At 40.8% G+C, this 13,552-nt stretch overlaps 1 protein-coding gene across 1 annotated transcript in view; it reads left to right on the top strand.

The window, feature by feature from the left end:
• Window positions 1–13,552, top strand: part of LOC18431721 (uncharacterized) — a 45,903-nt gene that overhangs the window by 21,384 nt on the left and 10,967 nt on the right. Inside the window, exon 8 of the mRNA XM_006841839.4 lies at window positions 1,823–2,033. Within this exon, the coding sequence (XP_006841902.2) occupies window positions 1,823–2,033 (211 nt within the window). The remainder of the gene's footprint in view (window positions 1–1,822; window positions 2,034–13,552) is intronic.

The following is a 13,552-nucleotide window of genomic DNA, read 5'->3' as shown; positions in this document are numbered from 1 at the left end:
TTTGGGACGATTTTGAGTTGTAAATTAAGGGTTTTGGGTTTAGAGACCCACTTGAAATTTTTATTTTTCTATTTTCGTAATTGGGGGTCAATTACGGTTTAGGATTGGTGAGGGCTGGTCAAAGGTGTATTAGGGTTTAATCTCGGGTAGGAGTTCCTAATCCATCCATGGTTTAGGCAGAAATGGAAGGTTTATTTGGGCAAGTGTATAAGGGGGGCATAGCCTAATTTGGGATGTTTAGCTAATGGGCTAGGCTAATTAGGAAAGTTTAAGACTAATCCTAAACCCTAGTTGACCCACAAATTTAAATAAAAAATAAATATTTTAAGTAGTTCTTTATACCCTTGAAATCATCATCCCAAAAAGCGCCACTTTAAAACTTAAAACCATCCCATCCCAAAAACCCCGACTTTAAAACTTAAAATTGTTCCAAAATGGCCACTATTGAATGTGGGAAATAGGTACCATGAAGCTGCCTCCTGTCTGGGTCGACGAGCTTTATGCAGTATGCGTCACAGGGCTTATACGCATATCACGTCGAGATGTATGGTTTAGATTGAGGTTCCATCTCCCAAGGCCATTTCCCCTCATAGTTTCCTATAATAGATCCCTTTTGGACGTGTCTTCGGACCAGATTTTCTCAACCCTACAACAAAATTCTGTTGGACAAAAGCCGGACCTCTACCTCACTCAAGCCCTAACTCTGACCTTACCCTAGACACCTCCTGAAGTTCAAGTGAACTCGAAGTCAGTTCTTTGACCCTTAAAATCACCAAAAAGCCCTAAACCTAGGACTCCATATCACTATGATCGAACCCTAGACCACATGGTCCACCCCACCTCGAAAGCCTCTTGACTTTGCAAGAACTCTTGATCTAGCGTCTCTGGTTCAAAAGTATGAAGAACAACAACAACAGTCCTGTCGCACTGACTACTCTGACTCGGGCTGCCAACTGACAAGCCCGACACCCAAGTAGGCCGAGATTTCTCCTTTTTTTTTTTTTTTCTGTATTTTATTGCATTTTTTCTTAGCTTTTTTCTTCTGCTTTCTTCTTTCAAAAAGCTCTTTCAGATACCCCTCATTTTCTCTAACTTTCCAAAACTTCCTTTAGTTGGTTTTAAGGCGAATCTTAGCCGGCATGCCTGGTGGACACCATGAGCTTGTTTCTCTTTCGTGGTCCATAATCTCATGGAACCCCTTATCTACCTCCGGTTGAAAAAGCTTAAACATGAAATAAGGCGGAGATCATGTTTCTCTACCTAAATTTCACATATAAACAGCCCTTTAGAAGAACCAACTTGGATTCTCAAAGCCCACTCATTTGTGATGAACTGGAGGGGTTGAGGGTTCTAAAAGGTTAAACACTACCCAGTTTCTGGCTGGCAGTATTGAAGGAAATACATGCTTGCTCAATTGTCCGATTTTCAGTAAGATCTGAAAGATGCTTTCTTGTTAAATATACTGTAAGATTGATATTTTTAGAAAGGTTACTTCAGTACAGTATTCTTTGCTTGCAAATTTCAACATAGACTTACCACCAAATGAAAATTACGGCAATATCCTCAAGATAGAATGTTAGATTGTTTTTCCGGCAAAGTGAAATCTAAGCAATGGAGAAAGTCCCATAATTTATTATTTTTGGGTGAAAGTCCCATAATTTATTATTAAGATCATAATTCTTCTTTTGCATTTTGGACTGTATATTTCTATTCTCCATTGTATGTGAATGCACTAGAAAATTCCACCAATTATAAACAATGATCTCACTGACAATTTGGTCATTATTCTTTAAATTTAACTTGATGAAATTGTTGACTTCAGGTGGCTCGTAATTTATTTCTTTGGACTAAGTCAGAGGTTTATGCTGGTTACTTCGAGCGTTCTCTCATAAATGGAGTTCTGAGTATTCAAAGAGGTACAGAGCCTGGAGTTATGATTTATATGCTGCCTTTGGGTCGCGGAAAATCAAAGTCAAGGAGTTACCATGGTTGGGGAACACCAGAAAAGTCTTTCTGGTGTTGCTATGGAACAGGTTATAACATCTATGGACACTCTTACTGTTTGAAGCATAAAGTTCTACATGAATCTCACAGGCTATATAATGTTGAAAGCTTTACGTTTGTGATTTCGTAAAACTTTATTGCGCTGCGGTTACTTACCTTTAAATTATTGCAGTAACTCTATTCATTTCTTGGGCTGGTAAAACAGGATTTAGTCAAAACTGCTAAGCACCACATTGATACAAATTTCTTTTTAAATATAGGTCAATTTGATGATGTATGAGACCAATAAGCTAATTCTTTTTATCAATAGAAGTCCATTCCTGTCATCATTGACTTCACTCCCTTTTGCTTTGAGGTGTGACATTTCTTGTTTTCATCATGTTTCTCCTTGTGCTTTTCTTTTTCTGATCTTCATCATTATTGGCTACACAAATTGCTTGCTCTCTGTATGTTTTTTGCTCATATAGAACAAGTCTCCATATATTCTTTCTTAGTCTGGTGGAGAGAAGAAGGGCGTTGAACGCACCTGATGATTAAGTGCCCTGTACTGCATGAACCATCCTACAGTTATTTTGATTATCTGAGGATATAGAGGCCCTCTTTGTCACTGTTTCAGATGTTGCTGCATTTAATGAATCACTGTAGATCAGAATACTCACAATATATTCCAGTTCTGGAACATAATTTGTTCATATATTTTCATCTCCAAATAAAACTGAAATGTGGCCAATGAAAACCAGGAAAATGTTATAAGCTGCCTTATTATCATAAATGATAAGAGAATATTTGAAAATGAATAAATTAATTACATATGGAATGGTCTCTCTATCTTCTTAGTACTCCCCCGCAAACTGGACAATGAGCGTCGATAAATACCAAAAAGGAAAAAGAAAACTTCCAGATTTCTCTTGAACCATATGAACTGATCTTTTGTTACTGTTTTGGTAAGTATTCATTAATCCCTGATACATCAAAGGTCTGTCTGAACTCTGTTTGAAGCACCTTTCCTTGGACTGATAATCAACTTCAATGTGCTTGGTATATGAAAGAAATATCAGCTCGACACCAGTGAGCTATATGAATTACACTGAGATTATCACAGTGAAGTATAAACGGCTAGTATTTGTAATACCAAATGAAAGTCAAATAATATTGTAGGAACCATGGATCAATACCCTGCTTTAGGGGAAAAACGGACAACATAGGCTGCTTCTTGAGATCAGCAACTTGTGCTCATGCGATGCTCTTATGTTTCTGACTTCTTGTATGGCTATAATCTTACATTTTTATCAAATGGTAGAAGAGAAATGTTTTGTGTCTGAAAACGCTTCTCAAAATGTAAGAATCATGCTTAGCTGATCACCAAAGAGGCATTGACATTCTTCTAGGGCAGCGATGCACCAGGGTACTTCAGGCAATGCCTTTCTAGATGGATATCCTTCCTAAAGTGTTCCCCAGGGCCTATCTTGGTATTCTCCTTTGTGTCTGAAGAACAAAAATTAACCATTGTTTGAAGAACAAAAATTGGTTTATATATCTTCTTCTGGATAAATGAATTTTGGATTAGCTACTAAATAACCTCATGTTAGTGTTTCCTTTCATGAAAAAGAACAGATAGTTTGGCAGGTGGAACAAAATATGATTAATTTTCAATCAAAGCAACGGTATTTCCTTCTAAATAGATAACATCCATCTCTTGAGGAAGGCAACAAATTCAAATTATTTGACATGTGATGCTTGCCATTGCTTGATATATGGCTTGTGCTGAAGATAAAGCTACAACACTCTGCTTCTTGCTCTTCCCAGTGAATAAATTGCAACCCGTTATCATAGAGTAGCCACTGGTAGATCATTGATTAGGAGAACACCAGGCTCAATTTGCATCATAGAAACCTTGCATATCACGGTCATCATGACTGATATGAAGTAGTCCTCCCCTTCGAGCTGTTATTAAATATCTTAAGATGTCATAAAGAGCCTCCTAGTGATGGGAGCGTGGCACATACATAAATTGAGCCGCGATGCTTATAGAATATGCGACGTTTGGCCATGACAGTTAAAATAAATAGGTGTACGCATTAACCTGTTATATACATCAGGGTTATTCAGAGGCTTTGACTGCTGATCATACAATTTGTGATTAACCCCTATGGGAGATTTTGCTAGTTTGGCTCTGAGCATGCCTATGTCATTGAGGAGATCAACAAGAAATTCCTCATTTAGTCCTTGCCACCTTTATTCCAAGGAAGTATCTCAATGGATCAAGATCCTTGACATTTTCAAAACTTCGCTTGCCTAGCTGCCCATACAGGCTAGCAAAGCACCCTAGGTGCCCATCCTAGATGGGTTCAAGGCTGGGGCCTAGGCGACCTCCTTCCACTTCGCTCAACCATCAATTTCTATGGTTTTTTTTTTTTTTTTGGAATATGCTGATTGTGTATTGAGAAGAGGATTTAGTACAAGATACAAAAAAATGGGCTACCCACAACATGCGTTCACTATACAAAACCATCGATCTTAGTAAAAAAGTGCTATAGAAAGCATGGAGTACAAAAAACAGGAGATAAGGGCTGTTTGCAGACAAAATCCTCAGTCTTCCACTTGGCTGGTGCCTTCTTTAGCATGTGCGTTGACACTGTGGTTGGCCTTGTGCAAGATATGCACCCAACAAATCTCTATATGCCTGCAAATGTTGAAGATTTTGTCAAACACGGAAATGAGGTGCCATGGAGGGGCGGACCCTCTCGAAGCCCAAGAGATGATATTGGAGGAATCTCCTTCCATGTCTAGGGGTGTGGTCCAGGAAGGGTTAAAGTTTTTAAGGCCTTTCAGAAGGGTTAGAGCTTCCTCGTTAGTGTAGTCAGCTCGGCTGATGGCCAGAGCGAAAGAGAAGAGGGTGGTTTCTGAAAATGCCCCCAGTGCCTGCCGGCCCAGGGTTGCTAAGGGAACAACCATCGAAGTTGAATTTGGTTTGACCGGGCTTCAGTGGATGCCATTGAGATCCACGAATTATGTGGCATGGCCTATATCGAAGGATGTTCTGCCAATTTGAAGAAATGTCTGAGGCTGAGAATTGCTTGAATCTACTAAATTGGTGGCCTAGAAGATCACAGAGGACTTGATGTTGTCTTGTAGAGCCCATGGTTGAGATGCTTGTCCTTGGAAGATTCTTTGCTTTCACTCTTTCCAAATGGTCCACAACATGACAACGACTGAGGCCATCCATAACACAGAGCTAGATTTGGGTCAGGGAAGGAATTGCATATGTTGAAAGAGATGTGGAACTAATTTGGAGGTTACCCAAAACCAGTTGAATTGATGAAGCAGGTCGTCCTAGAGCTAACGAGCGATGTTGCAATGGATGAAGAGGTGCGAATTGGTTTCATGCTCGGCCATCTCCATGGCACAGTGGTTTATATCTCTTCTTTGAAGTTGGTCGACCGTAAGAGTTCTTTCCAATAGTTGAAGACTTGGATTCTTGGAAGGATGAAAGTGAACCAGGCCTTTGCCACGATGGGCTGTGGTGGGGTGGAGTTGGGTCGTTGAGAGTCAAGTTGGCGGCAGAAGAGGCCGCCGAGAAGACTCCTGACTGGATGGTGGGCTAGATGATTTTATCTTCCCCCTGAGAGGGGAGGAAGAGGGAGTGGAGAATAGATGATAGTTTGAGGAAAGGTTGGACCTCTTGTCCTTGAGAGGTCTGTGGAAGTTAGAGGCCAATAGTTTTGAATTGGTTGGAAATTGTGGAATTTGGGTGCCCGGCTAGGCAACAGAGATTGGTGAAGCAGTCCTTAAGAGTGGTATGGCCTATCCACAAATCGGACCAAAAGAGAATTCTATTACCGCCTCTGGGGTGATAATTGATATTGGATTTGAAGGGGTCGATACTATGGAGGAGCACTTCTGGGGCCTGCCCAAAGGTACCCAAGTGGAGTTGTCCAGCTGGTATTTGTGGCGAAATACCTGCTGCCATAGAAAGTTGTGCATCAGCTATTCAAGCCGATGGGCCACCGAGGTGGGCATTTGAAAGAGAGACATATAAAAGATGGGGACATTAGAAAGGGTGGCCTTGATCAAGGCAATCCTACCCGCTGAAGAGAGAAACCGCCCCTTCTAAGTCACAAATTTGCAGTCGAACTTCTTGATGATATGGCTCCATTGCCTGAGTTTAGGTTTGCTGGGACAAAGTGGTAGGCCGAGATATATGCAAGGCAAAAGGTCTATTTGGCAGCCCCACCTGTCTGCAAAGCTTTGGGGGATGAGGGGATCTAAGGCCATGTTAACCTTGAATTTGGTGGCTAGTTGGAAACATTTTAGAAAGAGTAGAAGGGAGTTTGCGTCGATGCACCACAAGAAAGAAGGGTATCATCGACATATTGGAGGTGCGAAATGGTCAGGCATGAATTGCCAATCTTGAAACCCTTGAGAACCCCCTGTTGGTACATTGTAACAATGGACCTGTTGAAGACCTTGGCTATGATAGCAAAGAGAAAAGGGGAGAGGGTGGTTGTGATGTGTCTTGACTCCATTGGTGAAGAAGATCGGTCGTCTTTTTAAAGATGGATCCGGGTGGAAGGTCGAAGGGTTTTAGTGTTGAGTTGGGAACTCAACTCAAGGCAATATTTCTATTTCCAAATTCTCCTCAAAGATCAAGAATATTTGTTTGGAGATCTCATGTTGTTTCGAAAGAACCTATTTCGGCAGCACGAATGCAGCGGTGCATTATTCGTGAGTTAAAGAGGAAGTATATTCCCAATATTACCTCTATTCAAGGGTGGGCTATGCAGCCGTCCTTGGTGGAATTTGAGAATGTCCTTGATGGCTTGTCAAATGGCTGGATTTTCGATTTTGGGAAGTGATGGAGATCATCGGCATCATACTTAAGAGTTAGTCATAGTCTCCTCTCTAGAAAAACACTTTAAGAGGGAGTGTTAAGATTGTTAAAGTGTATTTTCTAAAAATTATATTAGTCTTTATTTTATTTTATTATGAGTGATGTAATGAGGTTGTAATTTGTAATTTTGTGTAATAAGAGGTTATGGAACTACTAGGAGGTTAGTAGTTATTGTTGTAAGTTAGTAGTTATTGTTGTAGTAGTTATTGTTGTAAGTGAGTAGTTATTGTAGTACATATGGTTGTAAGAGCCTCTATTTAAAGAGAGGTGTGTGGTGTAAAAATTGGGTCACATGTATTAAGGTTAATCTTGGGTGTCAAGATTGTAATGCCTTTGTGTACCCCATTTTTTATATTTGAAGGAAATTTTTTTTCTTCCATCTTATTTTTTATTTGATTGTGAGTCTTGGGCAAGTGTGAAATTGTCACACTAATTGAGAAGCGGATTGTTCCAATATTGTGGCATCTGTCTTTCATTCAAACTAGGACAATGAAGAGAGGAAACGTGACAGACACATAAGTCCTTATTCAATGGTAAGATGCGTCTAAGGCTGATGCTACTTGGAAGAGGTGGAAGATCATACAAGAGAGATGTATCTAGATTGTAATCTCCTGGACAAGATTAATTCAAGGAGGGAATAATGATATTAAAACAAATGATAATATGTAACGTGAGGCTTTGTGGAGTTAAGGGGTGTTGTTAGCTACAAAATAGGAATGTGCGTAGGTGCTGTAATCATAAGTCTTTGTGGAGTCTTAGTGGGATGTTGTTAGCTACAAAATAGGAAGGTGGGTAGGTGTTGTAACCGTGAGTCTTTGTGAATTCCTTGTATCTATAGAAACTGAGTCAATGGAAGGCATTTTGAAGTTGTTTCCTGAATTTTCTATTGGTGTAATCTCCCTTTTGAGATTATCTCTTCTTGTCTTGAATCCTCTTTGAGCAGTGTTCTAACACCATAGCTCGAGGAAGCAAGAAAACCAAAGTTAAATTTCAAACTCCAAAATTTATACATATCATAGTGGTATCGGAGCATAATCCAGCCATGGTGAACGAGGCTCCCAACACGCGTGCCGCTCCGATGGAGGAAAGAATGAGAGAAGTCCAAGTCTCCCAGGAAGAATTCAGAAAAGTCTCCAACCAGTTGAGGGAAACTACAACTAGACAAGGGGAAATGTTGGAGAGGATTCTTAGGAGGTTAGATGAGATGAGGCCCCATAACAGAGACCGAGAAGGATCAAACGGCCTTACCAATGCTTTTGTAGTGGGAGGCGGCAATCCAGGTGACGTAGGTACCGCCCATACATACGGTCATACTGGGGGCATTCAAACTAGGACAATGAAGCTTAACTTTCCAAAATTTGATGGGAAGAATCCTTCGGAGTGGCTCTTCAAAGCAAAACAATACTTCTCGTACCATCAAGTATCACATGAACAATGGCTCACCATCACCTCCTTCAATGTAGAGGGGGATTCATGCATTATGTTAGACATAAATGAAAATCAATTATGGCTTCAAGGGGCCTGATGAAGAAATGGAAATCTCACCTTGTCAATTTTTGGCTGATCTCTTTGTTTTCGCCAGTGCTGATGCAGTGCGCGTGAAGTTAAGGAAAGTAAAATCCTAGTGGGGGCAGCTGGGGTGGGGGCCGGTGCCACGCAGGTCTGATGCCACGCAGGTCCAAACCAGTTGGCTCATTTTTCTTTCCGAGATCTCGGCTCTTCGGAATGGTTGGAGAGAGGCCCACCTCGTCTTGTTAGGAGTCGGGCCTGAGGGTTATATGACTACCTCACTCACTCTTTGGCTTGCTCCGTGCTTATGCCTTTAGTGCAGATGGGTCCTGCATGTCGATATGCCCTTGCCATGAATCTCTGTCTTGTGGAAGAACTCAGCAACTTCTCACGTAAGGGGAAAAAACTGAAAGACGAGAAAGAAAGGCACTTTACAAAGCGTGGAATTGCCACATAGACGAATGGAAAGCGAAGCCCTAGTCCAGCCTTGAAACTCGAAAGCTGGACTATTATATTCGCCAAAGTTTGAAGTGACGAGTCGGTCACGATTGATCGGGATGGATCCCAACCCCCCGCTTACAACGTTCAGTCCAGTTCTGTAGATGGGTGGTTTCGTAGACCTTATGCGTATGCCACATGCTCCACGTTTTTATCTTACTTGATCAGCCTTTATTTGAGTGGATTAAAAGAGGAAATTCGCTAGATGTTCAAAAATTTCAGCCGACTTCATTGCCTGAAGAATTTAGCCTCGCCAAAATTCAAGAAGAATAGGTGAATGTGATGAAGAGGGTGGTGAAGGTGGAGTTTAGCAAGCTACACTTTGGGTGTAGCAGTAGCCACCCTTACAAGCCCATTCCAACCATATGGAGGCTGACTCCTGCAGAGGCAAGAGAAAGGAGAGAGAAGGGCCTATGTTATCATTGTGATGAGAAGTTCACTCCCAACCACAAATACAAGACCCAAAATTATTTTGGGTTGAGGGGCTGTTGGAGGACGAAGATGAGGGAGAAGTGGTGGATTCGGCTACTGTGGAAGTGCTAGAGTTTGGGTTGGGTGAGGCACAGGAGGATGATGTGGCGCCAGAGATGAGTCCAGATTTTGGAGATTGAAATTAAAATTTTTTTTGCTTCCTTGAGCTATAGTGTTAGAACACTGCTCGAAGAGGACTCAAAACAAGAAGAGATAATCTCATAAAGGAGATTGCACCATAAGAAAATTCAGGAAACAACTTCAAGATGCCTTCCATTGACTCAGTTTTCATATTTACAAGGACTCCACAACAACTCACGGGTACAACACCTACCCACCTTATTTTATAGCTAACAACACCCCACGAAAGACTCCACAAAGACTCACAGTTGCAACAGTTACCTATATTCTTATTTTGTAGTTAACAACACCAACTAAAGACTCCACAAGACTCACGGTTACATATTATCATTATTTTTAGCCATATCATTCTTCCCCCCCTTGAATTAATATTGTCCACACGATTAGCATCTAAATATTTTTCTCATACGGTCTTCCACCTCTCCCAAGTAGTATCAGCCTCAGATGTACCTTGCCACTAAATAAGGACTTCTGCATCTACCACGTGTTCTCTCTTCATCATTCTTCTTGCAAGCATTGCTACTGGATACTGTTGGGGATTACCATTCTCAGTTAAAGGAGGTAAAGTAGGACATGGTCGAACTAGTTTTCCCACTTTCTTCTTAAGTTTGACACGTGGAAAACTGGAGGAATCTTGCTTCCAGGTGGTAACTCCAACTTGTAAGCAACTGGACCCACCCTCTACAAAATCTCGAATGACCCAAAGTATCTAGCCGAGAGCTTCAACGATCTCCTTGCAGAAATAGAAGCTTGTCTGTATGGCTGTAGTTTGAGGAACACCCAATCACCAACTTCAAAGGACCTTTCAAATATGTGTTTATCAGCATAGGTCTTCATCAGCTTGAGATGCTCTTCAATGACTGCAATACCTTATCATCCATGAGTTGATCTTCAACTACTTGAACCTTAGTGGTCTCGGGTATGTAAGATAATAAGGTGGGTGGTGGTACACCATATAAGGCCTCAAATGGAGTAGTTTTAGTGGCCGTATGATATGTGGTGTTATACCACCATTCAGCCAACGGAACCCACCAAAACCAACTCTTGGGTTTATCCTCCACAAAACACCTCAAATAATTTTCCCGACATCTGTTGAGAACTTCAGTCTACCCATCTGACTAGGGGCCGTAAGCCTTGACATTTGGAGTTTAATTCCCTGGAGCCGATCAAACACAATGCTGGACGACATCCCGACGTGAAAATATTTTCAAAAATAACTTTGCAATTGATATTGCTGTATAGGGAGGAGAAAGTGGGAGGAAGTGTCCATACTTGGACAGCCTATCAATTATAACAAGGATATCCCACTTGAATTAGGCAACCGATCAATAAAATCAAGAGATATGTCTGTCCATACCTTCTCTGGAATCGGTAAAGGCTGCAATAACCCAGGGGCAGCCACGTTTTCTACCTTCACACGCTGGCATACATCACATTCTTGGATCCACTACTGGATATCTCTTGAGAGTCCTAGTCAATAAAAGCAATGCTTCACACGCCTAATGGAGTTCTTGATTCCAGAATGTTCAGCTGTTGGAGAAGAGTGCAGCTCCTCAAAAATCTCTTTCCTAAGTGCTGAAGTAGGCCCCACTACAATCTTTCCCTTCCTCCATAAAATTCCCTCATTCTTCTTATATTGAGCGGGTATCGAAGAGTCCTTTTGCCATGTTGTTTTTCAACTGCAACACATACAGGTCACTCTTGGAATCTTCCCTTATTTTATCTAGCCACGTGGCCACCAAGGAAGAGACTACAAAAAGTCCACCAAGATTTCCTTCTTGCACTCGTGAGTGCAACTGCGACCCTATTTTCTTGTCCCTTCTTATAATGGATCTCATAGTCATAGCCCATGAGCTTGGACAACCAACGTTGTTGTGATGGGGTGGTAGCCATTGAGCAAAAACCTTAGACTCTTCTGATCTGTACGGATGAAAAATTTTCTGCCCAACAAATAAGGTCCTCCACTTTTGGACTGCAATGACAATTGCCAACAACTCTTTCTCATAAGCAGATAGAGACAAATTTCTTCCACTTAAGGCATGACTGAGATAAGCTATTGGGTGGCTAGATTGCAATCAACACAGCCCCTATACCGGCCCCACTCTCATCACACTCTATTTCAAATGGCTTAGAGAAATCCAGTAATGCAAGGACTGGTGCATGTTTCATTGCCAACTTAAGCTCTTCATAAGCCTTCTATGCCATGTCATTCCACCCCCAAGAGCCCTTCTTGAGCAAGGAAGTCAATGGTGCTGCAATCTTGTCATATCCTTGCACAAATGTCTTTTAGTAGCCAGTGAACCCAAGGAATCCCCTTGAGGATTTTCGGGAATTTGGTCTAGACCAGCTAAGCATACACCTCACCTTGTCTTGGTCAACTGCGACACCCTCCTTAGAAATCACATGGCCCAAGTAATTAACTTCAAAACACCCAAAAGAGCATTTAGAAGCCTTAGGTTATAGCTTGTTCTCACACTAGACTTCTAACACCACTTTTAAGTGCTTCAAATGATCATTAAAGGAGCGGTTGTACGCAAGGATGTCATCAAAAAATACAAGCACAAATTTGCGCAAATAGGGCTTAAACACTTCATTCATCAAACTTTGAGAAGTGGAAGGGGCATTTGTGAGCCCAAAAGTCATCACTGGGAACTCATAATGGCCTTCATGAGTCTTAAATGTTGTCTTGTGCACATCTTCATCTCTAACTCGGATTTGGTTGTACCCAGAACGCAATTCCAGCTTTGTAAAAAATTGGGAACCATACAACTCATCCAATAATTTATCAATCACTAGAATTGGAAACCGGTCTTTAACTGTAACATGGTTAAAGGCCTGATAATCAATGGACATGCGCCAGGACCCATCCTGTTTCCTCACTAACAGTACTGGTGAGGAAAAAGGATTGGTACTTGGCCTAATAACACCATTTGAAAGCAATTCTTTTACTATTTTCTCAATTTCAGACTTTGGAAAATAAGGGTACCTGTCGGGCCGAACTGAAATTGGTGGTCATGAGATCTAATTGGAGGGAGGCCTTTTGGTTCTTCAAAAACAATTGCAAACTGATCCAGCAGTTGCTGGATACGTGGATCAATGTCTGTATTCCCTGTAGCCATGGCCATATTGCACAATTGGGGAAGATAGGCATGACCAGAATTCTCATATGTTTTGCCACCTTGTCAGGTCCCACAACTTCTGATTTGCTGGATGGAATTCCCTTCAACGTATACTCCTTCCCCCCATGTGTTTCATATATAAGGATGCAAAATCCCACAAAACAGGTCCAAGCGTGTGTAATCAGTTGGCCCCAAGAACTGCATCACATCCACCAAGTGATAGAAAGTAAAAATCAGTTTTTATTGGTTAAAAATGCTAAATGATTAACAATTAAAATAAATGTTTTTTTTTTAAATAAAAAAAAAAAAAAATGAACCTTGATTAAAAATGCCAAGTGATTAGCAATAAAAAAAAAAATGAAAAAAGAAAAGGGCAAAAATAAGATTTTTTTTAAAAAGAAAGAAGTTATTGAAATTAAAGATGAAGAAGAGAATATGAAGATTGCAAGGGAAGAAGAAATTTATGAAATGAAGATGCATATTGAAAATTTTGAAGCCCTGGTTTCTACATTAAAGGAGGAAAATAAAGATCTTCGTAATTTCATTGAAAATCATGTACACAAAATTAAAAGAAAAAGATGGAATTTTGCATCAAGGGGGAATGTTGAAAATGATGAAAAAATTTAGGAGTTGTGGTCCATGTCTAGGGTGGTTATGAGTTATGGGTATCTCTCTCTCTATGTTAGTGGGTAGTTATTTATTGTGGGGAGTTATCAAATAATCACTCAATGTTATCTATTGTGGGGGGTTATCAAATAATCACTCAATGTTAGTAGGTAGTTATTTATTGTGGGGAGTTATCAAATAATCACTCTATGTTAGTGGGTAGTTATCTATTGTGGGTTGACAAAGAATCACTTTGTGTTAGTGGGTAATTATCTAGAAGTCATGTCATGCAGATTTGTCGGTAGTTTGAGTC

The sequence above is a fragment of the Amborella trichopoda genome, chromosome 5, assembly GCF_054954075.1.
Source record: "Amborella trichopoda isolate Santa Cruz 75 chromosome 5, AtrichopodaSantaCruz75HAP2 v2.0, whole genome shotgun sequence".
NCBI classification, from domain to species: domain Eukaryota; kingdom Viridiplantae; phylum Streptophyta; class Magnoliopsida; order Amborellales; family Amborellaceae; genus Amborella; species Amborella trichopoda.
The sequence above is the reverse complement of the archived record's forward strand: the minus strand, read 5'-3'. Positions and strand labels throughout refer to the sequence as shown.